This window comes from Simochromis diagramma, unplaced genomic scaffold (genome assembly GCF_900408965.1).
Source record: "Simochromis diagramma unplaced genomic scaffold, fSimDia1.1 OVJJ01000603.1, whole genome shotgun sequence".
NCBI lineage: Eukaryota > Metazoa > Chordata > Actinopteri > Cichliformes > Cichlidae > Simochromis > Simochromis diagramma.
This window is the reverse complement of record NW_024387414.1, coordinates 22,042,566-22,059,624: the sequence shown is the minus strand read 5'-3', so window position 1 is coordinate 22,059,624 and position 17,059 is coordinate 22,042,566. Positions and strand designations below refer to the sequence as shown.

The 17,059-nt window shown below is 43.0% G+C and overlaps 1 protein-coding gene across 9 annotated transcripts in view; it reads left to right on the top strand.

Annotated features, from left to right (window-relative positions):
- The window catches only part of acsf3 (acyl-CoA synthetase family member 3), a 37,090-nt gene extending 21,626 nt beyond the window's left edge, over window positions 1-15,464 (top strand). For 5 of the 9 annotated variants that reach the window (XM_040011597.1, XM_040011594.1, XM_040011598.1 and 2 more), the window contains exons 8-10: window positions 9,445-9,579; window positions 9,801-9,912; window positions 13,490-15,464. In XM_040011597.1, coding sequence (XP_039867531.1) covers window positions 9,445-9,579; window positions 9,801-9,912; window positions 13,490-13,604 — 362 coding nt within the window. In that variant the 3' untranslated portion in view covers window positions 13,605-15,464. Of the gene's footprint in view, window positions 1-9,444; window positions 9,580-9,800; window positions 9,913-10,027; window positions 11,357-13,489 lie in introns of those variants that run through there. The other 4 variants (XR_005693153.1, XR_005693152.1, XM_040011599.1 and 1 more) reach the window with 4 other exon arrangements.
- The last annotated feature ends 1,595 nt before the right edge of the window (window positions 15,465-17,059 follow it).

Sequence of the window (17,059 nt, the reverse complement as noted above, 5' to 3'; positions counted from 1 at the left end):
GTTAAAATATGAATTTGGACTTGGTTGGGTTTTTTTTGGCATCTATCATATTTGTATTATGATGCAGGGCTTCGTTTTTCAGAATCTCATTTCACCAAACATGAGTGTTAGGACACATTTGATTGAGTATGGGTGTGCGTGTGTGTTTGTGTGTGCTTGTGTGCAACCAAGAGAGATGTAACCTCAGCTTTAAAGGTGAGCTTTAGATCTGCAGGGGAAATTCTCAGCAGACAGACAAACAGGAGTGTGGCTCATATCCTGCAGAGCCTTCACTAGTCATTTGTGCATTGGTCTTTTGCTTCCAGCTGTTCTCTCCTCTTCCCTGCCTCCATCCCTCTCTGTGTTCCCAATGTCATATTTCACCCCAAGTTACATCGTGTCCTCCTAACTCCAATGTCAGTGCTCCCTACGGGATTCATCCAACGCCCCGCTCCCCGCAGCACTTCGATCAAACAGCCATCCATGCAACTTTACAGCTGAGACGTCGACGCATGTTGGCCATTGTTTTATTAATACTAGTTGCAGGTAAATAAACACCATATCGTGTACAGGATGGGTTTTTTTCTGGGGTTTTTGGTAAACTGAAGATGCATAAAATATTTTTAAACTTCCCTCCTGATTCTTTTTCTTACCTCGTTCACCTGTCTGTTCCAGGGAAAGGCAAAAAGGCAAGAGTTGTTATGAATCCAAAGTCAGGCAAAACTGTGTCTTGAATGAGACTAGATTTGTGTGACTCTGTGGAGTGTGGATGCTTGTAAAAAGCGGTTAAATTTCCTTGATGAACGTGGCAGATCTGAGACAGACATCAATCCTCGACTTCAGCCTGTTATCTTCTTTGAGAAAGGCAGTCCAGCCAGGAATATAATCAGTAACATTAACATAAAGCAATTCAAGCTCTTTTAATTGCATTATATTAAACAAATTAGATCACTCATCCAAGTGCAAAGTGCTTTCTTGTATGATATTAATTACTAAAAAAGGAGCTGTGACAAAAGTTAAGGATGATAAATAATGTCAGAGCTGAGATTTCGGTGCTTGGCTGTCTGTTATTTATCCTCATTAAGACTTCCATCTAGGCATCGGGGCTTTAATGTGGAACATTAATATTCATATATGCTAAGTGTTTACAGTCACTCTCTGAAGAGGCATGACACATTTAGACCTGTCTCATCTTCTGCAGATAAGGCTCTCCTCTCCACGGTGATGGAGGGCGCTTAGTTTTGACCCGCAGTGTGAGAGTTTAGGTTGTGCTGAATGGGTTGAAAGACCCTGACTCCACTTGTACCTTCCCGCAGAGGAGAAGCGTCTCCTCGTCAGGCTCATGTTCAGCACTTCAGCGATGCTCATGTAGAGGCATGTATAAACACTCTATGTCTGTCAAATAACAGCTCTACAAAAAAATGTCAGAAGGAAAAACACTTTTGAGTTTTGGAGTCTTTTTTGAAATTTTATATCTGTTTTTTGTTTTTGTTTTTTTTTAAGTTTGCATCCACCTACATTGGTGTATTCAGAAGATATACAGAGGACGGGACTATGCTGTAGATTGAAGGCACTCAATTAAAATTAATTAGGTGTAACACCTACAGAGCAGCCTGTCTAGTGGCTATTGGTGGCTGTAAATAGTGAAGATAGAAGGTCAAAGAGAGGGCAGCTAAAGACGTCACCTTTACAGCATGTGGAATTTTCAGCCATGAGGACATCGAGGTGAAATGTAAGTATTCTTATCACCTTAAACATCAGACTTGAATCTGAGTTCATATCACTTACAGCATTAACTATCCCAACGGTTCACTTCTATATTTTGCGTAAATCTGGAATTACTGCCAAGATTTCTTAAAGCTGATAGGAACAAAACCATAACTCAAATAGCGAGTTGTTGCTGCCAAGGTATGAAGAAGAGCACCTCTGAACCTTAAAACAGAGCAGCAGAAAAACAGGAAACTAAGAGTACAATTTGCAACCAATAATTGGACAACAGAAGACTGGAAAAGATTTTCCTTTTTCTGATGAGTCTGTCTGCTTTGACATTCAGATGATAGGCTCCGCATTTGAGCGTCATTTAAATGCCACAGTGTGCCTGAGTATCGTTGCTGACCGTGTCCATCCATTTATGACTTGGATGTTCATATTTAACATGACTAAAGTTTTTAATGTTGAAGTCAGTATTATGTTTACAAGTAAGTCCCTATCAGCCAGAAGCTCAGGCTGTTTGAGAGTGTGAATGTCTATAAGATTTATTTATTTATTCCATACCCTTCCCAAGGCTCACGTTCTGTTGTTGTTGTGTTTTTATACCTTTTTTAAAGCATAAACTACAAGCCAGAATGGGCTCAAATGTGAATGTGAACACATTTTCATCTTATCACTGAAAGTGTACACTTTACAGGAAGTGAAATGCCAGCCACATCTCCAGGGTTGAGTGGGGCATGCACACAAACACAAGTGCATGGTACTTAGATCAAGGTCGCACTCAAACCACACTGAATTACAAACACTTATTTCTGTGTGTTCCCGTAGCAGCAGAAATCTCTTATGGTGCTAGAAGGTGCTGGCAAGCTAAGAGATGACTTCTGTCACCTCTACAGAAACTGTTTTTGTGAAATTTTAGTTGTCTCTCTCTTTCATTCTTTCATTCCCCGGCACCTCTCGCAGTGAAGCTAGTGGCAGCAGACTGAACTGTTTCTGCAGTGTTGGCCTTTGTCATATGTCACACTCTGACCTTTTCTTTCGCACGTTTTTTGTCTTAGAAAAGTAACACGTCTAGACTTTGTCTGTGTGTCTTTGTGTCGTTCTGGATTGTTGTGTGGAAAAAATGGGCGTAATACAAGTGCATCATTTTTAAGGCACAGGCAGCATCGATGAGGGGGATTAATAATAATTTAGGACAAGTTTTAAAAATAGAAGAGACTGTTGAATCTTGTCACATTTCCTGATGTAAGGAAGATGAGTGTGGAGCCCCTTTTCTGCTTCCCTGTCATCACTGAGTGTTTGTTGAGTGGGTACTCTGCAAGAGAGGCAAACAGTTTGTTCGATGGGTTGAGACAACAACCCTGTGCAGGAGGGCCTTTCCTGTCCTTCCTGGACCAAAATTTAAGCTCCAGGCTGAGTAAACTGCATTAACTTCATTTTTAGTGAAACATAACTACATGTCCTCGTGAACGTGCCCTTAATTTACTGCTTTGTCTTTCTTGAACTATAACAACATACAAAAAATATTTAGCCACCTACAGCAGCTTTTATGGCATCCCAATCTAAATTCATAGGCAAATTTGGATGTGACCCCCCTCCTCTTGGATCTGTAACAGCTTCCCAATTCTGGGACACCATCCTGCTGGAGTTTTTTAAAATTTTCACGATGACCTGGCTTGCATTCGCCATTCTAGCCCCTTCCAAAGATGTTCGGTGCAGTTGCACAAGAGTCTGTGTGGGGCAGTAAAGTTCATCTTCACCACCACACTCATCCAACCATGCCTTTAAGGATTTTGCTTTGTGCACTGGGGCACACATTGTGTTCCAAATACCTCGGACTTCAGATGTCGAAACTCGGGAGTGACACCACTCCCAATTTAGCATGTTCCAGAAAAAGGAAGTAAAAGTAGGATTATAAAATCCTATATAAAAATAGGATCATAATACTTGTTTCTTTTTATACTTCCATCCATCCATCCATCTTCATCCGCTTATCCGAGGTCGGGTCGCGGGGGTAGCAGCCTAAGCAAAGAGGTCCAGACCTCCCTCTCCCCAGCCACCTCCTCCAGCTTGTCCGGGGGAATACCAAGGCGTTCCCAGGCCAGCCGAGAGATATAATCTCTCCAGCGTGTCCTGGGTCTGCCCCGGGGCCTCCTCCCGGTGGGACATGCCTGGAACACCTCGCCCAGGAGGCGCCCAGGGGGCATCCTTGCCAGATGCCCGAACCACCTCAGCTGGCTCCTTTCGATGTGGAGCAGCAGCTGCTCTACTCTGAGCCCCTCCCGGATGGCCGAACTTCTCACCCTATCTCTAAGGGAGAGGCCAGCCACCCTTCGGAGGAAGCTCATTTCCGCCGCTTGTATCCGCGATCTCGTTCTTTCGGTCACTACCCACAGCTCGTGGCCATAGATGAGGGTAGGGACGTAGATCGACCGGTAAATTGAGAGCTTCGCTTTTACACTCAGCTCCCTCTTCACCACGACTGACCGGTGCAGCGTCCGCATTACTGCAGCCGCAGCCCCAATCCGTCTGTCGATCTCCGGCTCCCTTCTCCCATCACTCGCGAACAAGACCCCGAGATACTTGAACTCCTCCACTTGGGGCAGGAACTCATCCCCGACCCGGAGTGGGCACTCCACCCTTTTCCGGCTGAGAACCATGGCCTCAGATTTGGAGGTGCTGATCCTCATTCCCGCTGCGTCACACTCGGCTGCGAACCGTTCCAGTGCGAGCTGGAGGCCCTCACCCGATGAAGCCAACAGAACCACATCATCCGCAAAAATCAGAGATGAGATTCTGAGGCCACCAAAGCGAAAGCCCTCCGCCACTTGGCTGCGCCTAGAAATCCTGTCCATAAAAATTATGAACAGAACCGGAGACAAAGGGCAGCCCTGGCTTTTTATACTTTTAATTTAAAAACTGCTGCAGCACATTATGGATGGAGGCTGGTCAGTGCGCTGTTTATTGCTTATTTAGGCAGTCATAAATACACAACACTGGCAGTGCAGATGAACAGTTTTATAGTTTTATGACTGTTCAGTGCCGCCATCTTGGATTATTAACTCGGGGTTGCTGGGTCTTTTCCGACTTTCCTGGTGGGAAATCCGAGTCGAAGGGGAATTCCAGATTTCAGCTCTGACTGAGAACTCAGAAATTCCAACTTCCAGCTTTTTTAGGAACACACCAACAGTCATACTGAGACAGAGAAGGGTAAACTGTTCTCATGAAGTTAGATACACAGAATTGTTTCGAATATCGTGGTAAGGCGTCAGGTAAGACCTGTTGGCAACCACAACAGAAAAATGTGAATTCCCTAACAGGTTTGTAAGTGGCAGCTCTGTGAGATCATGCATAAAGGTCTAAACAGATGTCAGTGAATCTCTGATTACTGCGGTTTATTAGTGAAACTGTGCTTTGAAACTGCTTTGTTCGGTAGCACATGATCACCTGCAGTTTGCATGGAAGGTACCAACTGGTCTCAGTTTCATTACCACAGTGCGTGGTAGTGAGAGTCTGAAAAGTGTGAGAATGCTTGCCTTCAAAGTGAAAGTTGCAGCTTTTGGCATGTGTTGGTTGTAGTGGTGAGGCACAACTTTTACTCTGAAGACAAAAACTTTCTCTGTTTTTGGTGTAATACCCACTTTGCAGCCAATCACCTGGGAACAGCGAGCAGTCTCAAGCAAACACTTGCCAGCCAATCTCAGATTACACATTTTTCCCTAGCAACTGCAGGCCTGTGTGACTGAACTAAGGGGCCCCGACCAACCCCAGCCTGTCCATACAGTGTATATCAGCTCTGTCAACTGTATCATACCGTCAAAAACATACACCAGCTTTTGTTTTAACTATACAGTTTCCCTTCATTTCTCCACTTTTTTTCCTACAGTTTGTTCAGTATAATATGTTTGGTTTTCCTGCGTCAAGGATATCACCGACAAAAGCTTATTTTTTATTCTGCAAAATTATCACAGCAAGAGTGAAAGCGATTCATTTTTGTTAAAATAAATGAGTCACCTTCCAAAGGCAATTTCTGCTTTACTGTAATCTTGGTTAAATAGTTGGAAATATTGCAGCTGCTCGTAGCTCACCTCTCCTCACGATGCTGTTTTTCTTGTTATTGGTTTGAAATAATTTGATGTTTTCTTTTCTGCTTCTGCAAACCCCTCTAATGTCATTTTCCTGGTTTTCTGAAAGACACTGTGGAAGTTTCCTCTGACCCTCCATCCTCAGTTAAATTCTTGATCTATTTTTATTTCTTTTTTTCACACTGTGTGCCTTCACTTTCTTTAATGCCTCAGAATGAGATGAAAGCCCAGTGCAATTAGGCTTCTTATCGTTTTAATTAGGAAAGCCATTCGGCCATATCTGCCTCAGACGCCATAACACATAATGGCGGAGAGTCTCTGATGCCTGAAGTAGTGATTGTGTGCGTGTGTGTGCGTACGCATGTGTTGTGTGTGAGTACATACAGTACGCATGTGTGTATATTTGTGTGTGTAAATGTACGTCCTAGTAACACAGTTCCCAACAATCCCGCTCCCGCCCTTCTTTCCTCTTTTATCAGTCTGTGTTCTCCAATCGCTATTCCCACTTGTGCGTCTCTCCAAACATGTTGTTCTATCCCTCGTTACTTCCTTCCCCTCAAAGAGACAAGGTCAAAGAGTCCTGTATAAGTACTTCAAACTCAATTCAACTATGTTGTCTGAGCGTTCCTTTTCAAACCCTTTTGTCAGAGTTTGCTTCGTTAATGCAGCTTTTCTTCCTTGACGCTACAGCTAGATGTACTGATTTTATTGTATGTTTTTATCTGTTTCAATTTGCGCGCACACACACGCCCACGCAGGATACACAGTTTATCAGTGTGCATGTAAACTGCTCATTTCTCCATATCTGTTTGCTTAAGATGAGAGAGCTACATGGCTGAAACCAAATTATTTCTGCATTTTTTTCTTCTTCTTTTGCCCCTCATCTTAAAGAGGGGGAACTGTAACTACCCTGATAGTGGTGTTAACACCAAACCAGCTCCTCTGCTCGCCTCTCTACTTTCTCCCCCTCTCCCTCCATCCTCCCTTTCCTCCCTCCTGTTACCCTGGCCTATCAGTGCGGAGCAGTGGTCTGTGAAGAAATTCCCAATATCTAAATTTACACACTGTATCAATCTTGTTTAATAGACTGGAAAGCTTATAGCCGCCGTGGCAAGCCGGCAGAGAGGGCAGCGGTGATAAATTGTCGGTGTGCAGGCGACAGCCGCCCGTGATGTATAATGAAATATTTATGATTTATCCCAGCTAATAAACTGAAATGAAGTGCATGATGTATGGGAACAGATGGGCCCTCTATTGATGCTGAGGTGGAGAGGCAAGAGGGGGGAAGAGGAGACAGGAAGAGAGGTGGAGAGAAGGAAACAGAAGATGTGATGAGAGATGTTTGAGAGGTAGTTGGGAAAAAAATGAAGCATAAAAATAGAATTGAAAACGTAAGAAAACATAGTTTGTTTGTGTTTGTGTGGCACTGGAGCTGGAGAAGCTGAAAACATGGACGTATAGGTAAGACGGATGGAGGGATATGGGGTTAGCAGTACAGACTAAATGATGGAATAGAGGACAGGTGGAAGATGGCAGTAAAAACAGACCACCATCAAAATGTAATCCCTCTCCTACAATGCTTCGTGCTGATTCCAGGTGAGGCAGGTGCAGTTGTTTTCTTTTATTGACTCCATATTTTTCAGCTACAGTCTGCAAACACGCACAGCTTTACCTTAAATGTTCTTAACTGGCAACACTGAGGTTTTTTGCAATGCTGAGGGGTGCTGTGTAAAGCTTACAAGTGCAACTATGTCCCTCAGAATTGTTCAGCATTTTGGGGAATAAACGTCCAACCATGCCTTTAAGGATTTTGCTTTGTGCACTTTTTTACTGAGAGTTAAACTGCTGACACAATTTTAATCAATATGAAGCTCCAGCCAGCAACCAGTTACTTTAACAGGAACAAAAGGAAAGGCTAACGTGTGATATCATGTGCAGTAACATCATATATAATTTGTGTGGCATCTTAAGGATAGGTTTATACTAACTTGCAAGCTGTGCACAGTACACCGGAAAGACACGTGTGTAGCGGGTATATCGTAGTATAGTATGCACAGAAAAGTAACACAAAAAAGCAATCACATGCAGGCTGTATTACCTCTTTGTGATCAAATGTACCTGTAGATTCTTCCCTAACAACCTGTGGATGTTGGAGGGTTCACTGACCAAGCCCTGTGTGACTGAGGCTTTTGAAATTGGTTTCACAACAACTGCCAGCAACCACTTGCCAACCAGATGGAAACTACAGTTTTTTCCATACCAACCCTGGTAGTTGCCAAGGTGTTGCCAGCCAAGTGTGACTAGGACACTAAACACATGAAAAGTAAATTAAAGATTTCTATGGCCATCATAATAATGTCCTTATAGAGAATTCTTTTGGTCATAATAATTATGTAGTGAAAATCTGAGCTCATGACATCCTCAGGACAAAGTGCTAAATCTGTTTATAAGCACCTCTAAAACTCACTAATGAATATGCTAATAGAAAAAATACGAATAAAATCAAGAGTGTAACATTTTTACAGAGCATTTACTGAGAGGACTGTTTCTTGGCAGAAAGTAGAAAATTCCCAGAGTTTCTGTTTGCTTAGAAAACTTCACAGGGACAGTTTTGAAATTTTGAGATATTCAAGTAGTCACGTCAGCCAGTAGTGTGTTTAATGGAGGGCTGAGTGTATACATGGGTCTTTGTGTCTTTGGTTTGGAAGAGCAAACCAAAGACAGACGAGGAAAAGAGGCCAGGAGCCCAAGGAGAGAGAGAAATAACCCAGATGGCAGTCCTTTATGCACTTTGCTCTCTGCTCAGCCCAGATCTTGCTGGTTCATGCAAACAAGCTTCCCAACTCCACCTACCAACTTCCTGGATAGAGAAAAAACCCAGCTGAGCACGATGAAAACTGGAAGATGTGAAAAGTTGTCATAATAAATGTGTGAAAAAGAGTCAGATTTTCTAACATCACAGCTGGCTTTAAGACTTAAAGGTTCACTTTGCATATTTGAACAGTCCCTGACCTTCGCTGACCTTTTAACCTGTTCATCCAACCTTAACTGCTATGCTTCACTTCATCACAGTGTCTCACACACTTACGTCCACTCTGTTTCAGCTGTGGACTGCCCCAATATAATTCTGCTAAAGAATATATTCCTGATCCTTATTTTCAGGCTTCCTCTCCTTCCCTCCTCCGTCCATTTTTCTCTCCCTAATCTCTCCCCACTGATCCATACTGACCCATTTCCCCAGCTCGTCATACACGAGCGCAGCTGCGCCCCTCATCCCACATACTGTACTCGCCTTCCCCCACACCTGTCCCCCAGAAACTTATGTATGAGTGTGCGTGGGTCTGTGGAGGATGTATGTCTGGAGGATGGGGCAACTTAAACACTCATCCATCCACTGTTATCTGACTTTGTGTCTCAAACACACACGCTCTCTTACACACAGATACAAGTTTACATACCCTACATTCCCTATTCTTAGCTATAAAAAAATATTACTTAATTTTTTTAATTGAGTTCATTATCAGCCTTGTTTTTAGGTGTGTATATATATTGTAATTGGGCTTAATAACTTCTTGTTATAGAAATGGTGTTCCAGAAAATTATGACTGTATTTTTCCCTGTTTCCCTTACATCACATTGTCCTCCTTGTATGGGCCTGTCTGTATTCTAGGAGACACCGCTGTGTATAAAGACGGCGTATATTGGATCATGGGTCGCACCAGTGTCGACATCATCAAGAGTGGTGGCTACAAGATCAGCGCACTCGATGTGGAGCGTCACCTTCTGGCTCATTCAGACATCACGGGTAAGTGGAATGAAGTAATGTCACCACTGTAAGACACACAAAGCCCTGAATCAGCACCTCAACCATTTGATCACTGTTAATATCCAGCAGTTATGTGCTGAAGGTAACTCATCAAAAATGAGTTTGGTGTCCTTTTGCTGTAGAGAAAGACAAAAATAAAGGAGTAGCTGAATTTTACCTGCAGCTTGTCTGATTTTTTTTTGTCATATTTAACCTTGTAGATGTTGCTGTGATTGGAGCCCCAGATGCCACGTGGGGTCAAAAAGTCACTGCTGTAGTGCAGCTGAAGAGGGGCAAGAGCATGACTTTGCCAGAATTGAAGACCTGGGCAAGGTACTGTGACTTTCAGCTGAATAACCTTTACTTTGTGCACTGTTTTTGGAGCTTTCTAATTAATTTTGTCTCTTATTATGCACATACCAACTGGTGTTGTGGTTTATTCACCAAGCAAGTGAGCAAGCTCCGGTGAGGAGATACTGACACCTTTGAGCTTGAGTCAAGAAGGCATCCGGTTTAAAAAGTCGGCCAAATCAAACATGTAAGGCAGACAAAAGTAAGCATTATGTGCATAAAATCCATCCACTCTCTTACCCACTTATTCAATTCAGGTCACGGGGGGGACTGAAGCCTATCCCAGCTGTCACAGGGTGAACGTCACTGTTTGTATACCTGCTTTTATTTTGATATCCAGCAAATACATTGCTGTTGACAGGCTACATATAGGGATATTTTCCACATTTTTGCATAAACCTGTACTATTCTATCAGGCTATGCTGATATTAACATCCACACTGCGTGAAAATGCATGCTGTATTTTCTTTCAGGCAAATATGTGAACTGTCAGAAAAGTTTAAGGTGGCTCTGCTTTTGCAGGAATGGACTCTGTTCACCAGATAAACACGTCCAAGTGGAAGCAGACTTTATTAAAACATGGACTTTGCATTGTGAATTATATTGTAACACAAAGACACTGCAGTATTACAGAGAGAACCCCAGTCATATGAGAAAAAACATGGATTTATTGCTTTAAACTGGTGTTTCAACTGGTGTTAGACTTTAAACAGCAAAGCTTTGATTTTTTTTTAAGCAAAGTGTTGCTTTTGAAAAAACAGAGATGTAACACCACTAGCCACTGGACCACCTGCCACCCTTAAAAGTGTTTTGCAGCCCAGGGGGACTCCAAGCTCATACCACCAGTGGAGATTGTGACCTGAATAACTTACAACTAATCCATCATCCTGAATCCACAAAAACAAACTCCAAAAAGAGCATCGTATCCCATTATTATTACAGGACCGTGTTTTTGTTAAGTCTTCTTAAGCTGATTTAAAAGGACAATCTTCACAGCTCTTTGTCAGTTCTGCTCAGTGCTGGGGAAAGTACTTTGAAGGCATAGCTTTGCAATTAACCTATTACTTCATACTAGAAGTAATTGATCTAAAATAAAACTACCCACTGAAGAAATCTAGTTTTATAAAGCTGCTTTGAAGAAATAGTTCAAATAAAAAATATATAAAATATAAAACAAAAAGTAACATTGTAGCAATAAAATCCTCCTAATCGGGCCTTCTCAGCTGAGGTAGTCAGTGTTATGCATTTGTGTGGCCATGGTGATTTGAGATTCGGGATGTTTTATGCATGATGACTTTGTCACTGTGTGAGCACAAGCAGTGCTAACGAATTAATCACCGTGCCTTTGCAGGAGATGAATAAACAGTGGGTGGGGCTTGTAAAAGGAGGTCCAATTACAGTAGAACAGCAATGTTAAAATAAAAGGTAAAAAATCCTTCATTTAAATAGAGAAAAGAATTGAGCTGCTTGAATCACTCCTAAACTAAAAAAAGAAGAACGGTTAGCATGTTAAATGTTAACGTTCATGACAGTACAATTAGGAGCAAACTCAACAAGTCTGGCACTGAGTCAACCATGAAAGTATGCTCGAGTCAAATGTGAGGCCATCTGTCTGACAGCTTGGCCCATCCTGAGTCATGCAACAGGACAGGGATCCGGGCTCAGCAGCAAATCTGCAACAGAATGACTGAAAAGATCAAAGAAAGCATTGCAATGGTCCAACGTCCATACTTCGGCCTGGTTTAAATACTGGGGTGGGAACTTAAGAGAGCTGTGCATGAATGAACGCTCACTGACCTCAATAAACTGAAGCAGCATTGTAAAGATGAGGGCTATGAGTTCTCCCACAATAATGTGAGAAGCTGATAAAGTCATACAGAAAACCATTGCTTCAGGTTATTGCACTTTATTTTTGCTAAATAAATAATGACATGGTGTAATATGTCATGTTTTGTTCTTCATCTGACATTGTCATTGCCTAATTTCAGGACCTGGAAAGGGCTGGATTTTTTTTTTGTTATGTCTTGACTTGTAGGACCTTAGAACTGAAAGCTAAACTACTAGTTCAATTTTATGTAGTTTAGTAGACCAAATGGAGGCACCTAATTCAGACTGTGTGTGTCTCTGAGCAGCACACACATCCCCAGTGACTGGCCTTCAAGTCCCCAGATCAATAGCAAAGGATGTGAGAGAAAGAAAGGCCAGAGATGGACTAATGAGGGAGATAAAAAAGAAGAAGAAGCTGTGGAGGAAGCAAACAAATGATTATTACAGAGGACTTTGTCCTGCTACCTAACTGTTTGTTTTTTTTCACCTCGCTTCCTAAATGTCAGCTGAGTTTATTTTGTCTGCTAGAGACGGTTACTGGTGACATTCACCCTCCACATTGCAGTGACACAAACAGTCTTTTTTTTATCTCCTCCAGTCTGTTTTCATAAAAAATCTGCTCTCACTCTCTTTTACACCCTTTCTTCACTTTCCAACCATCTGTTTTTGTCCTCCACACTTTCTACAACCCACCAGTGTCATTTATTTACATCACTGAATTCTTGTAGAGCGCAGTGTGTGTGTGAGTGTGTGTACTGCTGTGAGCTCCATATGGTGTATGGATGTTAGATCCCACTGCTATCGCCTGCTGGTCCAGTATGGTAGATTACAACTACTGCCTGTGACTCAGGTTAACACACACAGACACACACACACACACAGTGTTTGCAGCCAGGGGTCCTCCCAGAAGACAGACAGTTCCAGCACACAGCCCTCTGCTGAGGCCTGGGTGTAGGGGAGAGCGAGAAAGAGATAAAATGAGACATAAACAAGTAGATGGATGCTCACTCTTCAGTGCCCTGGCTTCAGCTGTCAGTCTGAATCTCTGTCTCACCCTCACTGCCTCACACCGCCTCGAACGCTCAGGCTTGTGCGCGCGCACCCGTGCACGCAGACATGCAGGAACACATTGCCCTGGAGAAATCGGCGACACAAGCACGCAAGCCCCCGTTACAGAGACGTGTATGTATGCGTATATATTCACACTTCACTCACTCAGTCAGAAACACGCGGACATCTGCTGAAAGGAGTGTTTGATGGCGGTCATATCAGTCATTATGCTCGCACACACGCACAACTGGATTGCACACCAAAGCACGCGCGCGTCCACACACACACAAACAAACAAACAAACTAGGTTAGAAGATGATAAAAAAAGCTCCGGGCTTCAAGACTTGACGTAACAACCAGGCATTCAAAACGGAAAAAAATAAAACACTTTTAATTATCACAGCCTTCTGTTTTCCCTTTTTATTATTTGTTTATTTTTATTTTTTTATTTCATCTTGCAGTGATTATATTGTTTTTGTACGAAGGGGGATTGTCTGTGCCTGGAAGGCGAATTGGGGATATTAAGGGAGAAGAACAGCAGAGTGTATGAAGGACGTTTCCTTATCTCGACTACTCCGCCACAGGGCTAGCCTTTGTTTTGCAGTTGTTTGCTGTTTTTTCTTTTTTTGTTGTTGTTGCGTATTTGTGTGTGCATCCATATTAACAGTGGTGTTTATTGCAGGGAGCACATGGCACCCTACACCATACCTACAGGCCTGGTGGTGGTAGAGGAGATGCCGAGGAATCAGATGGGCAAGGTCAACAAGAAGGACCTCCTGCGACTATTCTTTTCATGACTGGAAAAGTTGCATGACAACATACAGGTGCCTGGATAAAGAACTGCAGGTGTACATCAGCAGAGAGAAACACGGCTGTTTCTCTGCACACAGGTAGACAGAGAGGAGGCAGAAAAGTAGATGAAGACATCATGGAACATCGTGGAAGCTAACATTTGAGGAAACTTATCCGCAACTATAAATACACTATATATATAATTTATATGTAAAATGTAATACACAGCGGAGGGCACATCATAATCAAAGGTTTTGCGACTGTGTGCAATGAACTTGTGACCTCGTGACCTTGAACAGGTATGTAACCACTTGCGATCAGCTGCCATCTTCAAAACAACATTGGTGCATCAAGACTGATAAAATGGCAAATAAAAAGGAGACAGCCAGTTTCACAGTTTGCGAGTGAATGGGGTCAAGTTGGCAAATAAATGCAAAAATCAGATATATCAGGAAAAATTGTAAATACATTGCTGTCTTCAAACACAGAAAGCCAGATTACAGAAATTCACACTAACTTCTTACATTCAGTCCAAGCAGAACCTCGCAGGTTTGAAACAGAAATTCCTCCACAAAGTAGTTGTTGCTACGGTGATTTAACTATGTAACCAGAACACAGCCAGCTGGCAACCAGGCGACTCAAGTCCCCAGTTACAAAGAGTTTGTGCCCATTGGTGGAAACTGATGCAGATTGATTGCAATATGTTTGCACCCTGTTATTAATTATTTGCCAATCTCTCTGAGAGTGAGTGCAGTCAGTCTATGATTGCTGGGAGACAGGTTTCCTCCCATTAGGAGGTCGCCTGTGGAGTCACATTGCAATCTGTATGTCTGTGAAGGTTCTCAGTCATCCAGGTCATCGTAGTTTTCTTTGCAAGCTCCTTTGATTGCAATCTGTAACTAACTAAATGCAAGTAGTTGCAGTGAGCAAGTAGTACCATCATTCAGTCACTGGGCAAACATGTTTATTGTCTACCACTTTTTACTCTTCTGTGACATTGGAAAACTGTGGAAATCATCAGTCTGATATTTGTTTAGGGCAGTATTAAACAGAACCTCTGCAAGGAGACACAGTGTTAGCGACACAAAATTAGCCATATTAGCTTCAAAAAGGTGTGGTAAAAACAGTGTTTCTGTACATGTTTGCTGTTATCCAGGTCATGACTTAGGTCCAAGAGATTTGATTCAAACTTGAGGGAACTTCTTGTCTTCAGGAATCAAAAAGAAGACCCTTTGTCTTCTACTGAAGTGCTTATCATATTAAAAAAAAAAAAACCACTTCAATTGTGAGTGTGCTTTCAAATGATGCTACTTTCCCACAATGAAAGGTTCGTAGAGGACCTTTTTAGAGCTAAAAAAAAAAAAAAATGTGAATCGGTTGCAAATGTTTGTGGCAGCTCTTGGAAAACAAAAAATAAATATGAAATTTCAAACACTTTGTGAAGTGTTTTGCACCCAGCGAAACTGAGGGGTCCGCTCTTCAATCTGCATTAATGAGAGGGGAACAGCTAGCTGTGGTGTGCATGGATCGTGATGACCAGGATTTTCAAATACTCCACTAAAAAAATGCTCAAACCCAGAAGCAGCGTTTGGTAAATATGCTCTTATTGAAATATTCTGATGTTTGATTAGTGAAAATGGTGTGATCAGAGAATGCACAATGACAGCTTTTTGTGGTAAAGTGGTGTAACCAGAATCAAGGATCATGGTTAATTAAACCTGCACTAAACAAAATGAAAGCCGGTGCGGTGGTAAATCAGGAGAAAGACGATGAACACTGTTGGGTTGATTTAGTTTTGTAAACACACTGATGCACTTGGAATAACAGTTTTCATATGAAAATTAAAAAGTTTTGGAAATTTTTAATTAAAAAGTGTTTTGGAAGTTATTTTTTTCCCAAAGAGTGTTACACTGTGTCTGTGCAGCTGTGGCGATGCAGGTGCAATGAGAGCCTGAAGGCGGATTCTCTAGCAAGGCACAACACCACAGCTGGATGCCCCGCACTCCATCTGACTAACCCTCTCGCTCCGCTCGCTCTTCTCACCTCTCATCGGTTCTCATCTCCATTCCTACAATGTCTAACCTCTTCTGTCTTCATCACGAGTTACGACAAATTGCAGTGGTACCGGGACCGACTCGGCTGTGAGACTCTTCTCGGATGAACCCTGGCGTGCCGCCAGAGTGTGCAGAGAGCGTGTGAAGAGATGTAAGTAAAGCCAGGGAAAGAAGACAAAAATACGATGCAGGACTGTCACAGTGATTGGATTCCTAACAACAGCTGTGAAAATGAGGGTGAAAGAAATTAATATGCAAAAAATAAAGTCAGCAAAGGGCATGAAGTAAGTGATACGGCCGGGGCAATAAGCAACGAGGAGAATGAGCCAAGGCGATACGGTTGAGATAAACAGTCGTGGTGAAGAGTCAGAGGACTGAAGATAGAAAGAAATACAAGTGCAGCCCCCAGCTGATACAACCTTCTGTCCACACACAGAAACACACACGCACTCGTCCGCCCACAGTCACCAGAGACCTGATTAAGAGAGCAGAGCTATCGATCTGTGGGCTGGCAGGCTAGGATGGATGAGCAGGCAGGGCTGCAAGAGCACCAGAGGACAGCTTCAGTGCCCCCAAATCCCCACGCCACCCCACCCAACCACCCACGCCAGAGCCGGGAGTCAGCTGGGGCCACGGGCAAGAAGGCTGGGGCTGCCACACGGAGGCTGCAGCGAAGCAGCAGAGGGTCAAATTCAAACTGAAGAGCGCGTGTGGTGTGAAGTAATCAGTGCACCGTACTGTGTGTATTCAGGCGAGCACCAAGGACAGGTCTCGGTGCTCACCTGGTGCACACACGGGAGGGGCCAGGGAAGGTGGTGGCTATTCCCTGGACTCAACTTGATGGAGTACTCGTGCCCTTGAACTGTCTCTACCTCCCCTTTTTGCCTCTCTCTCTCACACACACAAACACGCACGCACTCGCCCATGTTTGCCAGAGCGTGGTGGAAGAGGTTGTCTGCAGATGGCTGCTTATTGGGCCCCAGGGTCCTGGAGGGTGGGTTATGGGGGACACCAATGAGACCGTTTGTGTATTTGAGATATAAACAGTGTTTGTGGCAAAGGTGATGGTACAAAGAAGCTAACACAGAGTTCATGTTATGCTGATTGTACCCTTTTTTTCCACAGTTTCACTTTTTTATGTAAACCTATCTGCATATTTAGCTTCCTTTTCCTATTAACATTAACTTTTCTTATTGCATCAGGTACGCTAATCAAATGCCAAATGATTGAATCACTGCGTCATTTTCTGTGCTTGCCTTTCAGAAACCTATCCCAGCATGGGTCTTGTTGATGGCAGACAGTGTTAGCTTCACTTCAGGGTGGATGGAGACCTTTAAGCAATCAGCTGTGTCTTCTAAACCAAATCAAAAAACATAATCATGTATATTGAGACTTTCAAATTAAAA